Raw genomic sequence first — 16,604 nt, forward strand, 5'->3', positions numbered from 1 at the left:
ATTTTATTTAAGATTGTTATTCAACTAAATAAATTTATACAAAAAAAAATTAGATTGTATAGTTATGAAATTTATATCAAGAAGTTTATGAATATTTTTTTTTAATTTATATAAATTGAATTAGAAATCATGCAGTTCAATCGATAACCAATCAGGATTTTAAAACATTGAGAAAAAACTCCGAGAAACTTTTATATAATATATGATATGCACATTTAAATTGACTTATGAAGAAAGAAAGGAAGAAAAAAAACATATAAAAGAAGATCTAGAAAAAAATAGGATGGAGAAGAAAACCAATGGATAAGAGATTTCGCAATAAGTGGAAAGAATTCAACTTATTTAAGGCAAAGAATTAGTCAAAAAGAAATTAATTTTTTTTTCAAATCTTCATACATCTAATTTAATTTATTCTTAGTTAACAACTGTCGCTACACTTAGGCCTTCTTTCTTGTACTTGAGTGGCTTGCACAAAAGAATCACTAATATCCTTCCAATCCTATTTACTAAATCAAGAAATTTTGAGTAATAAAGTAACGAAAAATCAAGTAACACTTAGTATATGAATTCATCAAGAGAGTTACCACTTATCACTATTCTCTTAATATCACTTTGAGTTTGTTTAAATTAAGTTAATGAAGTTTTTTCTTGTGTTAATCTGAAAATACTCATCAACAAACTGATTAATAATTTATTAAGCATATAAAAAAGTGAGGAAAAATGGCTGGAGGAGGATTCTCAGATGGTGGAACCCTCAAGAGGGCTCATCTTTATGAGCATAAGATTACTTCATATCTCATATTTTCTTGCATCATTGGAGCTCTTGGTGGCGCTCTATTTGGCTATGATCTAGGTGTTTCTGGTGAGTTCAACTTAATTGTAAATTTCAAATCTCCTTTTAAAAATAAATTACTAATGAAAAAATTGATTTCGACGTAATTTACGAGGTTAAATATGTCTTATAAAAAGGATCAGAGAGTAATAACGTAACATTGTTTGATAATCGCAGGAGGAGTTACCTCTATGGACGATTTCCTCGTAGAATTCTTCCCGCATGTGTATGAGAGGAAGCATGCAAAGCTTCAAGAAACAGATTATTGTAAATATGATGATCAAATATTGACACTATTTACTTCATCTCTCTACTTTGCTGCTCTTGTGTCAACATTTGGGGCTTCAAGTCTCACAAAAAACAAAGGCAGAAAAGCTAGTATCTTAGCCGGTTCTGTAAGTTTCTTCATAGGAGCTGTTCTTAACGCAGGTGCTAAGAATATTGCAATGTTGATCACTGGACGTGTCCTTCTTGGAATCGGTATTGGATTTGGAAATCAAGTAAGTTCAATTTTTTTTTGGTCTGGTAGCTTAATGTCCGAAATTCCACCCTTAAACAGATAACAGTGTTCGAATAAATATTTATCAGAATTGTTAGATAGCGGTGCTACAATGCTATTGTGTAGCAGAATTTGAACAGACTGTTATTGTTCTGTGATACACTATTTAGTAAAAAGTACTGTCAAATAGTGAATATTGTTGCGCTAAATGGTTCAACGAATTTTACTTACATTGTATGATTTTGTGATTTTGGTGCAGGCTGTTCCACTATATCTATCTGAAATGGCACCTGCAAAAATTAGAGGAGCAGTGAACCAACTCTTCCAATTAACAACATGTTTAGGAATTTTGATTGCTAACCTTGTGAATTATGCTACTGAGAAACTTCATCCTTGGGGATGGAGATTATCCCTAGGTTTAGCAACAGTTCCAGCAACATTCATGTTCGTTGGAGGTTGTTTTTGTCCCGAAACACCAAACAGTCTTGTTGAACAAGGACGAATCGACGAAGGAAGATTAGTGTTGGAGAAGATTAGAGGAACTAAAAATGTTGATGCTGAATTTGATGATCTTCTTGAGGCTAGCAGAGAAGCAAAATCTATTAAGAATCCATTTCAGAATCTGCTTTTGAGAAAGAACAGACCTCAGTTCATAATTGGTGCATTGTGTATTCCAGCATTTCAACAGTTGACAGGAAACAATTCCATTCTGTTCTATGCTCCTGTCATTTTCCAAACAATAGGATTTGGATCTGGTGCATCTTTGTATTCATCTGTTATTACTAGTGTAGCACTTGTTCTTGCCACACTCATCTCAATGGCTTTTGTTGACAAGTTTGGTAGGAGAGCTTTCTTTTTGGAAGCTGGTGTTGAAATGGTACTATGCATGGTAATTACATCTTTCATACATAATATTAACCTATTTTCGATAACTATTTCTATAACACATTGTTTGGATCGACTTGTTTGAACTTATCTGCTAACGTAAGCGATTAATCTGCAGCTTGCTACAGCTATAGTTTTGGCTGTTTCGTTTGGAAAAGGAAAACAACTGTCATTTGAAGTTGCTATCTTTTTAGTTATCGAGATTTTCTTGTTTGTTCTGGCTTACGGAAGATCTTGGGGTCCCTTAGGATGGTTGGTTCCTAGTGAGCTCTTTCCATTGGAGATAAGGTCAGCTGCACAGAGTGTTGTGGTGTGTGTCAACATGATCTTCACTGCTATTGTGGCACAGTTCTTCCTCGTGTCGCTTTGCCATCTCAAGTATGGAATCTTCTTGCTGTTTGCTGCATTGATTACCCTTATGAGCTGCTTTGTCTACTACTTCTTGCCAGAAACCAAGCAAGTTCCAATTGAAGAGATTTATCTTCTGTTTGAGAGGCACTGGTTTTGGAAGAAAGTAGTAAAAGATGAAGGCAGCACTTCAGGAACAAGTGTATAACCCAAGATCTTGAATCTTGTTCCTTTGAGTTTTTCATTTCATAGGCAAATGTTATTATTAAAGTTAGGGGGAGGGGGAATTTGTTAGCAGCAAAGATCAAATCTTGTACCTTCTTAATAACCCTTCGGGCTACACCTTCGGGATACGCCATCGGGGATTGTTCCTTCTGATTTTATGTGGAAGAGTTTTACAATTTTCATCATGTGCTGATTCTCTTTTCATTGCTAGGGTGTATAAGGTATATTTTGACAAATACTTGAATTAGCATTTAGATACAATTATAATTAAAAAATGACATTCAAAAACTATTTTCAATAAGAATCTAAATAGAGCTTCAACAAGCACATAATTTAGATGATAACACAAGCATTGAATCTTGCCAAGTCTATCTTTATAATGCTGACTAAAGCATACTCATTAATTAATGATAAAATACAACTAAAGTCTCAAAATTCACTATTCCCTCCATAAAAACATAAAACAAAACGAAATACAACAAAAACGATGCTGGTGTTTCTAAGCTACCTTAAGCATGCTGATAATGGTGCAACTTATACAGTAACACTTTACCTGAAGCGTTTCCCACAGCCATAAAACCACCACCTGGACTAAAATCAAGACAGCGGGGATAGTGCAGGTTTGCATTTGGCGGTGGCCAGTTAGAGAATACAGTATAGGACGGAATATGTATTAATTTAAAACTGCTCTTCCTCATGCCGGAACAGATAGCTAATATTTGAGAGTCGTGATTAAATCTCATGAAATCCACTGTGGTATTCAAATTGTCAATGACCTTCATAGGCTTTTTCTTTCCCCCAAGAAATTCCTCTCTGTTGTAAATATTCACAACTCCACTGTCTGAACCAGCTGCAAAATGTGTCCCTCCTGGATTAGTACAAAGCGCTGTGCTGTTTATGCAGCCTTCATCGACACCTTTATGTATGCAAGTCCTTGTTCTGAGATCCCAATGGTAAACATGGCCATCGCCACCAGAGCTCAACAACTTTTGCCCGTCCTCGGTGAAAGCTAAGGTACGGACCGTTCCATTCATCTTCAGTGTACCGATTAGTTGCTTTGATTTTGTTGAGACCAGTAAAATATAACCTTCGTTACCAACAAAGGCTATTGTTTTGGAATCGGGAGAGACCTCAAAAACTTCCAAACTCTTTTCTTCCCTACCCAGCAGTGGACCGATTTTGTCAACTCGAGCCTTAACTAAATCAAGACTGTAAAAAAACTTCCTTCTTCCCGATAGTATCACCTGAGACCCATCAGGCAAAAAAGATGCTTTTCGAATGGGACAATCTTCAAGGAATATGCTTTGGATTTTGGTGTTTCGTTTTCCATCAATTTGAAAAAATCTAAGCTTCCGGTCTAATCCGGCAGCAAGAAGCAACTGACCATTTCGATGGAACTGAACCGAATTTATAGGACCATTAGAAGGATCCTGTATATTTGCATCTACAAGTCTTGAGTATTCAATATGACCTGGCAACAATTTTGAGCTGCTCTTCACAACCAGGTCTTCATTTGTTCTCAGAATATCGTTCACATCTTCATAACCTTGACTCACAACAGCAGCTTTATTATCATCATCTGTTAACTCATCATCAGAAGATCCATCCATTTTCTCCCCTGAATCGAGTTGGGCCCAGTCAGTTCCTCGGTTAAGCTTTATGTGTTGAGCCCTCAATCTTGACACATACTCTGAACCAGATATCAAATCCTCATCCTCTTCCTTTCTCAGCTTCCTCAATCTATTAACTTTGGCTATGTTAACAGTGACTTTTTCTTCTTCCTCATCGACCCACGCAGGTTTTCTTTTCAAAGCATCCTCATCTGACAAGTCAGCATCCTCCTGGTAAACAGAGACAACACTATCTGCAGAACGGTCGGTGAAGAATAAATCAGAAGCCTTTGCACCAGACACAGCTTCCACTTCATCATCACCGCCCTTTCCAAATTCAAGAGGGGAATAGAGAGACCCGAACAAAAAGTTTTCCAGCTTTTTCATTTCTTTCACTTGTTCTAATTCCAACTGTTCTGCCTTGCCATCTCGCTTCCGCTTCTTCACTTCCATAGCATCAGCATCAGACTCTTGCCCATCTTCAACCTCCTTTTCTTTAATGTCTTCCTCCCTCTTGGTCTCTATTTTAGAACGAGCATTTTGAGATATTAAACTCATCTTTCACAAGCGAACCTGCAACATTAAAAAGTGAATATGTAACCAGAATATTAAAATGTTACAGCCACAGCATCAAGGTTTTCAATATCCAAAGCCGCGGTTGAGACAAAATCAGTCGCATTCAACCATGATTCTCTGTAATATATCAATGATTGAAAGAGACCACAATCCAGCCATGACATCGGAGCTTTTGATGTCCATGACCACATTCGAGGCTCAAAAATAATAGAAACCTAAAAGAACAAACTCATAATAGAAAAGTTGAGAAAGAGTGAATCATTATCAGATTCTTGTATTTCTGTAAAATGAAAAATGATTACAAGACACCAAGACTACGATTTGTATACCTAACTAAAGTAATTTAACTGATTTCAGAATCAGTTGGTTACTATGTGCTGACTCAGCATAAGCTGATTACAAAGAGACACCATCTTGGGCTATCTTAGACTACATTTAGGACCTGTTTGGATTGAGTTATTATTTGAGCTTATCAACTAATATTAGTTTTGTGAGACTATTTATAAAACCTTAAGAAAATAGCTTATGACATTGTTTATAAAACTATATTCAGCTTATTTTCATAAGTTTTCTAAGATAGTTTATGAAAACAATTTACAGCTTATCCGAAAACAATTTAACTTTATTTTATCTTTTACTATTGAAATAGCTTATACAGAAGTGTTTATAAGTTATAAGCATTTGTGATATAAGCTGCAAATAAACCGTTCATCCAAACAGAGAGCCTAGTAGCTAAAATTTCACATTTTAAAGGTGAATAGATGGGATGTTGTGGGTTCAAACCCACGCCCCTGCAGTCGGATGTTCCTGCACAACTACCAATTGAGTTTGGCAAAACGGTACTCAAAGATTTCATCCAAACATGGGTTTTAATCACTATTCTCATAGATTTCAAAGATTGCATAGCTATCAAATTTTACAACTTTAGATTCAAATTCAACATTTTGAAAGAGAGCTACTAACATCAGTTGTAAATTTGAGTATACATACAATGATATAAAGCAATTCACGGAAATATCCATTGAAAATTATTATCAAACAAATCAGCATCATGACCAGTAATGATAAATTGATAATGAAAACACTTGCTACAAAAATAAACATTTCAATAGCGAAAATCTAGAAGCACTATGGTATTAATCCTATAGAATGAACCATTGCATCAAAATTGAAGAAAAAAATGCAATTGAAAGCAAAAACAGCTGTTAACATAGAATATAGAAAGTGTTGGTTAAGATACCTGTGACCTAGATGCACGGGAGAGAGCAAGGTGGGGAAGGAAGGAACGGTGGCGACGGAGGCGTGAATGGTTCAGTGTGAGACAAAACGATGAGTTCAGTGTATATTTGAAATGGGGATTAGGGTTGAAAAATACCGTGAGTGTGTAAGAGAAAATATTATATTGGTTTTATTATTTAAATGTTTTCTTACAATTAATTGAATTTTTTACAAAAATAACTCATTTTTAAAGGAAATTCTCAAAATACCCTTGATTTCAAAAAAAATCTCAAACTACCCACTTTTATGAGGAGGCGCCAATTCAATTGGCGACTCTTCTTAAAGATTGAATTGAGGCGCCAATTGGATTGACGAGGGCATGTGCCCTAGCCAATCCAATTGGCGCCCATGTGTATTACTTGAGAGGAGGCGCCAATTGGATTGACACCTCAGTGTAAAATGCAATTTTTTTTGCTAAATGGTCTACGTGATACATAAATTTGAAATACGACCAATTTATATTAAGAAAATTATCTGTTTACACAAAAAAGCCTAATGGTGATGACCGGGATCACCTAACCGACCTCCGGTCCCACATCCCCTAGTTACCCTAACTCGTGGCCCTAACCCGTGTTGATGATTCACCACTGGTGTTTGAGCATCTGAGGGGCCAGGAGATGACATGTTTATGTAGTCAGACAATTCAGCATAGTCTTCAGTATGCATCGAGGGTGTACCGCTGTAGCTGAGTTCATGACCCATGCCAGAGTAGTTGGGTTATGGTTGACTCATTGGTGGGCGGCCGGGACGGTTGAAGGGAGACATGGGTGTGAATGATGCGTCGAGGAAAGGTTGGAAAGGTTGTTGGGGTGTTTGGTATATATAGGGTTGTTGGAGGTTTTGGTTTTGTGAGGTTTGAGCTTCTTGGCTATGGTAGGAGAAGTGGCGGTTGGTGTTGAATGATCGTTGGATGTTCTGGCTAAGGCGGCTTTAGTAGGATGGTGTGGTGGGTGCGAAGCGATGTTGGGTCTCAAGTTGATGGTCAATTTGTTGGTGGTGGTATGTGGTATGCTCTTGGTATTAGGGTTGGGTGTATGGCATATTTTGGTTGTATGTTTGTGTGTTGGTTGAACGAAACGTTTGACGGACAGGGGGTTGTGTGTATCCGGTTTGACATTGTTGTTGGGGGTTTGATGTTGAGGTGTCAGGTGTGTAAGTTTGTTGGCGTGGGTCGTACAGGTACATATCCTCGGCGATGAACTGAAAATCAACCGATTTGTACCAAGCCATATAAGTATAACTTGGTTTTTCTTCATTTGGCATGACTGCGTCAGTTAAGACATGGTCATGGCGGTGCTTCCATTTGCGACACTCCGATCTTGCGAAGCTTTGCCATGGATTGAAGTTCCATTGGTCGTTAGCTTTGCGCAGATGCCATTCTCTTAGGCTTGTTGGGGGATCTGGGATGTTTTGGGGCATACCGAACTGCAACTTCACACGATCACTGTTGTGCATCTCCATAGTTATGAACCGTATTATTGGTGTGCATGCAGTCCATACGGCCACGTCTTCAGCGTCGACCTCATGGTCATTATCCAAATTAAGGTATGTACGCCAAATGAACTGAAATGTGAAAGAAGATAGGACTGTAATCTAGGTAGAAGAAGTTAACAAATTATAACAAAATAATGAAGCTATTATCCTTACGTTTGTCGGTCGAAGGTGATTCAACAAATTGCGATACTGAGTAATACGGTGTCTAGGACATCTGTTATAACTCATACCACGTGCAGACCATCTACACCAAAAAGGTAAGAATATTAGTTAGAGATAATAATCTTTAAATAAGTAAGTAAAGATATAGCAATTTAAACAACTTACTTTTGTGCATATGGGAATGTGAAAGGGTTGTTGTTGACGGGTGCTAGGGACGGTAGTCTTGACCAACCTCATGCTTGTAGCAAAACAGCACATCCAGAAAATATAGATGTGTCTTTGTATGAGTTTTTGCACAAGGAGCTATAGAGATAGGCTATACAAGCAGATCCCCAATTGTAACTTCATATTCTATCTACATGTCTAAGTAAAGGTAAATACATAATATGCATGCTAGAACCACTACCTTCGGGAAATAAAAACGAACCAATTAAAAGCATAATGTAACACCTAGTTTTTATTCGAGCATCTTCGGTAGAATGCTCATATAAGTATAAACTATTATAGTATGACTTATGGCGTGAAAGGAGTATACCTTGACCTCTTGAGTTATCATCTAACAAATCAGTCTCCAAGAGGTCCATGCAAATTGAATTTGCATAATTGGTTTTACCATTAACAGTCTTACCTTCAATGGGCAGTCCCAAAAGCATGTAGATGTCTTCTAACGTCACGGTACACTCACCGGTTGGGAACCAAAATGTGTGTGTCTTTGGACGCCATCTTTCGCATAAAGCAAGAATGAATTTGTTATCTACGGACCAAGACAAAATCTTGCTTATATGACCAAAACCGGCGAGTTCAACATAAGGTTGAATCATCGGGTCCATATGAACATATTCGTGGCGGTTGCACAAGACAACAACAATAATGTCTTTTCCATTGTCTTTGCTCTAGTTAAAGGTGAAACGGCTAGTGGATAAGGTTTCTTTCTTCGACATCTCAGAAGCATGTGGCTCCACAAGCCAATCTTTGTATGATTCCTGATAGACATGCTGCAAATGAGAGTGCCTGCAACAACCATGACAACATATGGCATGATCCTCCTTCTACCCATGTCTATTGCATTAGACATATTGCACAAAACTCCATGTGTGCAATAAAAGATAAGAATATTCGCAAGAAGGTGGTGAATGTTGGGTATGCTCTAACTCAGCCGTCATTTCAATATTATCGTGATGAAATTAGATTGTCTAATGAAGACGCATGGAGATGGCTAAATAACATACCAGTGGAGTAGTGGACAAGGGCATTTGACAGAGGTTGTCGATGGGACCACATGACAACAAACCTTGTGGAATGCATGAACGGGGTATTCAAAGGAATTAGAAATCTACCAATAACCGCCTTGGTAAGATCGACCTATTATAGGTTGGCTTCTACGTTCGCAACCAGAGGTGAAAGATGGAGTGCGGTGTTAATGTCTGGGCAAGTATTCAGTGAGTGTTGCATGAAAGTCATGAAAGAGGAGAGCATCAAAGCTAGCACACGCGTTGTAACAGTCTTTGACCGTCATAGGCAAAATTTCAGCGTCCAGGAAACAATGGACCACAACGAGGGGAAACCAAATTTAGCCTATGTTGTTAGACTAAACAGAAGTTGGTGCAACTGTGAAAAATTTCAGGCCTTCCGCATTCCTTGCTCCCATGTCATTGCAGCATGCGCATATACTCGTCAAGACACTTACAGCCATTTATTTGATGTGTACAAGACCGTCACCGTCATGAATGTATATAATCAAAGCTTCTTGGTACTACCAGTGGAGGAATATTGGCCTCCATATGAAGGTGATATAGTTTGGCATAACGACGAGATGCGTAGAAAGAAAAAAGGAAGGCAAAACAGCATACGTATCAGGACAGAAATGGATTCCACAGATAAAATGATAAGATTATGTAGTATCTGTCGTCAACCAGGACACAACAAGAACAACTGTCCCAATCGAGGAGCATCATCTGGGTCTTAAGCTTTTTGTAACATTGTATTTCTGTAACCTTCAATCATTATATATCATTAAGTGTTTGTTACAACGAGGTTCACAACAAACATCAGTACAAAATAAGCTAACTGAAAACAGAAATATTTCTAACTGATTACAACAATCAAATTGATGTCATCTCGACCGAACATCATTTCCCTAGCATCCTTATCAGTCTTCATTCGCACCCAACCAAAGATAATGTCGAGTCTCTCAATACTTCTAATTTTTTTCCTTCTGATATTTTCCCATTTAACCAATGAACCAACTCCCTCTTCAGTTGATCGAACATAGTGATGTTCCAGAACAACATCAGCATCTAAGGTTTATCTCTCGCATAAATCACATTTCCGTATCGGCGACGAACACCAAACATGATTGTCAAATGATTAATTGAGATGTGAAACAATGACTCACACAACACATCTATTTATAACAAAAAAATTGCATTTTACACTGAGGCGCCAATCCAATTGGCGCCTCCTCTCAAGTAATACACATGGGTGTCAATTGGATTGGCTAGGGCACATGCCCTAGCCAATCCAATTGGCGCCTCCATTCAATTTTTAAGAGGAGTCGCCAATTGAATTGGCGCCTCCTCCTAAAAGTGGGTAGTTTGAGATTTTTTTTGAAACCAGGGGTATTTTGGGAATTTCCTTGAAAAAATGGATTATTTTTATAAAAAATTCCAATTAATTCCCTTTAGTATTAAATTATATTGACAATAAAAATTTGAAGTCATTTAACAAATTGTCTTATATTTGTTGTGTATATAAAAAGTTAAGGTAAAAAAATTAATGTTGTTGAGAATGTATCAAATGTGAGTAGGGGTGTGCAAAAAAACTGGTTATTCATAACCAAATTGATATTTGAATTGTTCCACTTTTAAAAAACTCCAAATACTAAAATAAAAATTTGAGTATCCATTTTGTTATTCAAATATAAACCGTTACCCATTATAAAAATTTGGTTTTGTTATTGGGTATCCTAATTTTACTATGCGTTTAAATTTTTATATTTGTCTATTTTCATGTTTTATCACATTATAAATTAATTTTATATTTTATATTTTTTTAAATTTCATAAAAAATATTTTAAAAATAAAATTCAGAATTTTTTTTCTTTTAACGAAAAATATTATATTCAGAAAAAAAAATCGAAAAAATTATATTTGATATTTTTTTTCAAATAAAATTATTATTTTCTTCTAAATAAAAAAAATATATCAAAAATATTTTGTATTTTTTTCAGTAAAAATTTTTAAAAAATAGATTTTTTTTTTTATAATTTTTTTAATTTTCAAAAAGGTTATTTTTTCAAATTTTCAGAATAAAAAAAACTTTTATTTTCAGAAAAATAAAAATTAAAAAATAAATAAACTTTTTATAATTTCAGAATACAAATTATTTTTTATTTTCAGAACTTTTTTATTTTCGATTTCCATTGTTTTAAAATAAATTTTTTTCAGTTATTTTTATTTTTTGGAATAATTTATTTTTTAAGATATTTTTTTCATTTTCAGAATATAATTTGATTATTTTCAAAAAAAAATTTCTAAATATTTGTCTTTTTTTTCTAAAAAAGTTGTTTTTTATATCTTTTTTAAATTTTTAAAAGAAAAAATATTTTAAAACCTCATAAAATTGATTTTTTTTTTCAAAATAACCAAATTTTTCAAATAAAAATAAAAAATATAAAAAATTTCAAATAAAAATAAAAAATAAACAATTTTTCAAAAAAAAAACCAAAATAACCAAGTTTGGTAGAGGATGCGCCAGATGAATTGGCGCACCCCCATACCAATAAGAGGAGACGTCAGTAGCATTGACGCACATGCATTAGACCTCATGAGGAGGCGTCAATGCTTGTGGCGCCTGCATTGGCCCTCATGAGGAGGCGTCAATGCCTTTGGCGCTTGAGTGTGTTTCTTAAGGTGGGTGTATGCGCCAATTCATCTGGCGCATACACCCCCTCCTATTATTATTATTATTTTAATTTTATTTTAATTTTTTTAGCTATTTAATTTTTTTTATTTTCTTTTATTTTTAATATTTAATATTTATTATTTAATATATAAAAAATAATAATGAAAAAAAAATAAATTCATTAAATATGTAATAATTGGTTACATTGGAAAGACAAAAAACCTAATGACCCGCCCGATTATAACGTCCCCCGGTTCCACATCCCAGTACGTTAGTTTGTCTCCGAGGTCTCCCACGATTTTCTTGAGGTGTTTGTGGTCTTTGGGTGCTGACCTGATCGAACGATGGCTGGTTGGAAGGTAATAAAAAGAAGTGAAAAATATTATTTACTGTTAATTTAAATAATAAATATAATTAACTAAATGGTGAATTGTAAAGTGTTAGACTTACTTGGTTGCAAGGAGGGAACACGAATGGACGCTCATTTATCGGGGCTGAAATTCTGGTGTAGTCAGAGTTTAAATGTTCTACGCCAAGTAATGACATCTGGTCTAACATTGTTACTAATACAGCAAGACAATTATACAAATTAAAACCTAGTACTGATATGCACACATTCACAGATGTCACGACATCTGCTACTATATCACCATAGAATGGAAGAACACCCAGTTTTGTCCATCTGGTACAAAGACACAGTAGAGATCAAACATAGCACTTACTTCTGTTGAGCCTGCACAGTTATCAGCATGATGTCTCAACATTGATTTGAACATCACCTGTTACAGCATTACAGGTTTACCTTATATTATAACAGACAAAATTATAACGTACATAAGGTAAAAACACAGGTAATTGTTAACCCAGTTCGGTGCAACATCACCTACGTCTGGGGGCATACCAAGCCAGGAAGAAGATCCACTATCAGCAGTATTAATTCAGAGTTAAACTCCCCGGTTTACAACTCTTCACTTAATCCCTACCCAATGCAATCTATACCTAGGAACTCCTAGATAGAAACCTCTAGTTTCCATTCCTATCACTACAATTACAATGTAATGCTAACCAACTTGAACTTGCTTCACAGCTTCGTTCAAGAACATAATCACTCTTGCCTACAGGCTTTGAGTTACAAATACTCTCAGCTTTGAACACTTAGAAACACATGGTAACCATCCCACAGGTTGGGAGGTTTACCTCACACACACCTCTAAATTTTCATTCTAAGAGGCTTACAAAAACTAGGTTACAATATGCTATTTATAACCTAATCACCCAACTGGATTTGGGCCTTCAGAAATCGCAGCAAACTTCTCCTTTACTGTTACAACATCAGCAGAAACTTTCTGCTACAAACAAGGTCTTCAATCTTTTAGTTCCTAAAATATCTCCATATTTAGTTCCTAAAATATCTCCATATTTAGTTCCTAAAATATCTCCATATTTAGTTCCTAAAATATCTCCATATTTAGTTCCTAAAATATCTCAAGACCTCCACAAATAATGCCACATAGGATTCTAACTAATTTCCACATATTAGTGTGCTAACAGATAGGCTATTTGTTAGGTTCCTTAATTGTAGCTTGGTTGTTGGTTTCCTGGATTTTAGCCTGAGAAAAATGCTGAAACAGAAAAACTAAACAACCTACAATATAGCATATGCTGTCAGGAATGAATGTCACGACATTCAGCTTGACGTCAAGGATCATATGCTAAGTCTGTTTTTCCAGAAAACAGACTGTACAATTTTGATGACCTGTATATGACCAAAATGACCATACTACAGTAACAACTTACATTAATAAATGTCAAAGTATCCAATTTGACATTTACACATTTGGCCTTAAGTCAGTTCTGTTATCCTCTTGAAGAACAGACTAAGAAACATACTGAAGTGTAGCAGAACACCACTCGGTCTATTATTCAGTATATGTTGTCCATGATGAATGTCATAACATCCAGTTTGACATTCATATAGTAGGCCTTATGCCAGGTCTGGTATTTCCTTGATAACCAGACTGCAAATGAATACTGAGCTCTAACAGAACACCAACTGTTCTATTCCTCAGTATCTGCTGACAGGAATGAATGTCACCACATCCAATTTGACATTCAATAAATCCTGTATTAGCTAATCCTGCAGTAAGTTACTTAGGTGTGTCATGACATCAGTCAAGACATCAAAGTACAGTTAGATATTCTAACCTACAATATAGTCACACATACACACCATGTCATGACATCAGTCAAGACATTAGAATCCAACTAGTGTTTTACCATATAATGCAGCCAATTAAACACCTACAGGGGCGAGCGACGACATTCTAGACCACTCCCAAGCTTGAAGCAAATAAGCACATGAAAAAAAAGTACATGTATTCTTTTTTGCAGTTCTACACATTGCACTATATAGATGAGCCAACACAGCTGAACCCCAACTATACGTGTTTACCTTATTAATGTTGCGTAATAAAGGTAAATACATTATATTCACAGAATTGCCTATACTTTCTGGAAACAAAAAGTTACCAAATGAAATCATAATATAACACCGAGCTTTTATTATTTTCTCATACTCAGTTGAATCGTCGGACAATACTATACTGACATAATATTGTTTAAGATATTTTAAATTTATACTTTGCCCCCTTGCTTGACCGGATGTGTCTCCCTCGGTTTCGTCGTCTAACAAAGGGGCACCCAATAATTCATTGCATATATTGTTGTCTTGATTAACTTGCCCATTCACAGCCTTTCTGTTTATACGGAGACCCAACAACATGTACACGTCCTCAAGTGTGACAGTACACTCACCAATCGGAAGGTGAAATGTGTGGGTCTCGGGTCTCCACCTCTCCAACAAAGCCAGAATGAACTTGTAGTCTACCGAGTACGAAATAATGTTTAGTAGATTTTCAAATCCATATCCTCTAATATATGGTTCTATTAAAGGATCGTGGGGTACATATTCATGTACACGACATCTAAACCGCTTCGGATCCTAATAACAAAAAAGTAAGAAAATACAATTAGAAGAAGAAATACATACTCAACAAACACATATCTATAAGAAGTAATCCAAAAATAGAAACTAAAAAAAGAGAGATTACAAAGGTATAACACAAAGAAGATATGTATTAGAAGTAATTCAAAAATAGAAACTAAAAAAAGAGAGATTACAAAGGTATAACACAAAGAAGATATGTATTAGAAGTAATTCAAAAATAGAAACTAAAAAGAGAGAGAGATTACAAAGGTATAACACAAAGAAGATATGTATTAGAAGTAATCCAAAAATAGAAACTAAAAAGAGATAGATTGCAAAGGTATAACACAAAGAAAATATGTATTAGAAGTAATCCAAAAATAGAAACTAAAAAGAGAGAGATTACAAAGGTATAACACAAATAAGATATGTATTAGAAGTAATCCAAAAATAGAAACTAAAAAGAGAGAGATTACAAAGGTATAACACAAAGAAAATATGTATTAGAAGAAATCCAAAAATAGAAACTAAAAAGAGAGAGATTACAAAGGTATAACACAAAGAAGATATGTATTAGAACAAATCCAAAAATAGAAACTAAAAAGAGAGAGATTACAAAGGTATAACACAAAGAGGATATGTATTAGAAGAAATCCAAAAATAGAAACTAAAAAGAGAGAGATTACAAAGGTATAACACAAAGAAGATGTGTATTAGAAGTAATCCAAAAATAGAAACTAAAAGAGAGAGATAACATACAAATGTCGAGATATTCTCGATTGTGTCTCTGTGTTCATCGCCCATAGTCAACAAAGACATGATTTGAATTTGCAAAGCTTGAGTTTGGTAGATGAAAGAAGTGTGGTGGAAGAAAATACTTGAGTATTGATGAAGATGATTTGATATTGTTGATATGAGAGACTATTTATAGATGAATGAGTGAGTAGGTTTGGAACCTAAAAAGAGTGTGATTGGTTGCATGGAAAGGCAAGAGGAGACAAGAGAATGACAAAATTTAGCATGGAAGAGAAAGCTAGAATGTGAGGAATCTTCTTGGCGCACGTGAAGAGAGCACATGCAAGAGAAGAGAAGCTCTTGAGTTTGGCGCCTACATGTGATTTCTCACATGCAAGGAAGAGGCACCCTTCCTCTTGGCGCCTTAGTGTAGGGCAATTGGAAGGGGCGCCCTTCGTAGTGGCGCCTAAGTGTTGTTTTGTGAAGAGGCGCCCAACCCTTTGGCGCCTCAGTTACTTTATGGCGCCTAGTGAATGGGCGCCTAGGTTGGAATCTTAGGGCACAGAGCTCAGAGATTCTTTGATTCCCTAGCGCTTGTGTATTCTTTTCAATCTTTTCTCTGCGTGCTGGATTCCTTCAACTGCATGCATGGTCAAGTCTGAACAGACAATTACCAAGTTATCAATGCAACGACCAACTTACCAATGACCAACCTATTTATGTTGTGCAGTTGAATAACTTAGCAATGCATTCAGTTTCAATTCCGTTCAAACTATTTACATATTTAATATTTCAACACAATGTCTTCCACACAACATTACATGATCAATGCACATGTCGAAGGTGAAATATTTGATCATCAGTTGTTCGGTTTTTGTTTTCGAAACACAGAGGTAACTCGGTTTACAATAAATCGACGATCAAATTTTTCACATCTGAAACAAAGAATAGAAAAGAAATTGCAGTGCAATAATGTGGGTCAGGTCATCTATAAAAATCCGGTTTGGTTTGCAGAAAACCAAGTAAAATTTTATCAGAAGAAGATTTGAGATGATGATGATGTTCAACATA

The 16,604-nt window shown here is 35.6% G+C and overlaps 2 protein-coding genes across 3 annotated transcripts; one reads left to right on the top strand and one right to left on the bottom strand.

The window, feature by feature from the left end:
• The first annotated feature begins 457 nt into the window (after window positions 1-457).
• Window positions 458-2,974, top strand: LOC127117504 (sugar transport protein 14). Its single transcript, XM_051047547.1, has 4 exons — window positions 458-862; window positions 1,010-1,332; window positions 1,591-2,220; window positions 2,335-2,974. The coding sequence occupies exons 1-4, from the start codon at window positions 721-723 to the stop codon at window positions 2,770-2,772; spliced, it is 1,533 nt and encodes a 510-aa protein (XP_050903504.1). The 5' UTR covers window positions 458-720; the 3' UTR covers window positions 2,773-2,974.
• A 167-nt stretch (window positions 2,975-3,141) lies between these two features.
• LOC127117492 (U3 small nucleolar RNA-associated protein 18 homolog) lies at window positions 3,142-6,365 on the bottom strand. 2 transcript variants are annotated; one of them, XM_051047524.1, is made up of 2 exons: window positions 6,216-6,365; window positions 3,142-4,972 (listed from the first exon to the last, which is right to left on the bottom strand). In XM_051047524.1, exon 2 carries the CDS (start codon window positions 4,955-4,957, stop codon window positions 3,299-3,301), a length of 1,659 nt encoding a protein of 552 aa, XP_050903481.1. In that variant the 5' UTR covers window positions 4,958-4,972; window positions 6,216-6,365; the 3' UTR covers window positions 3,142-3,298. The 2 variants fall into 2 exon arrangements, with proteins under 2 accessions (XP_050903481.1, XP_050903491.1); XM_051047534.1 differs by lacking the exon at window positions 6,216-6,365 and adding an exon at window positions 5,939-6,141.
• Between the last annotated feature and the right edge of the window lie 10,239 nt (window positions 6,366-16,604).

This window comes from Lathyrus oleraceus, chromosome 1 (genome assembly GCF_024323335.1).
Source record: "Lathyrus oleraceus cultivar Zhongwan6 chromosome 1, CAAS_Psat_ZW6_1.0, whole genome shotgun sequence".
Lineage (NCBI taxonomy): Eukaryota > Viridiplantae > Streptophyta > Magnoliopsida > Fabales > Fabaceae > Lathyrus > Lathyrus oleraceus.

What these genes read in the sequence shown, in the direction of transcription:
- LOC127117504 (XM_051047547.1), top strand. Translation starts at nt 721, where the DNA reads ATGGCTGGAGGAGGATTCTCAGATGGTGGAACCCTCAAGAGGGCTCAT. An exon ending in CTATGATCTAGGTGTTTCTG is followed by an intron (nt 863 to 1,009) that starts GTGAGTTCAACT and finishes TGATAATCGCAG; the next exon opens with GAGGAGTTACCTCTATGGAC. An exon ending in TTGAAATGGTACTATGCATG is followed by an intron (nt 2,221 to 2,334) that starts GTAATTACATCT and finishes ATTAATCTGCAG; the next exon opens with CTTGCTACAGCTATAGTTTT.
- LOC127117492 (XM_051047524.1), bottom strand. Translation starts at nt 4,957, where the DNA reads ATGAGTTTAATATCTCAAAATGCTCGTTCTAAAATAGAGACCAAGAGG.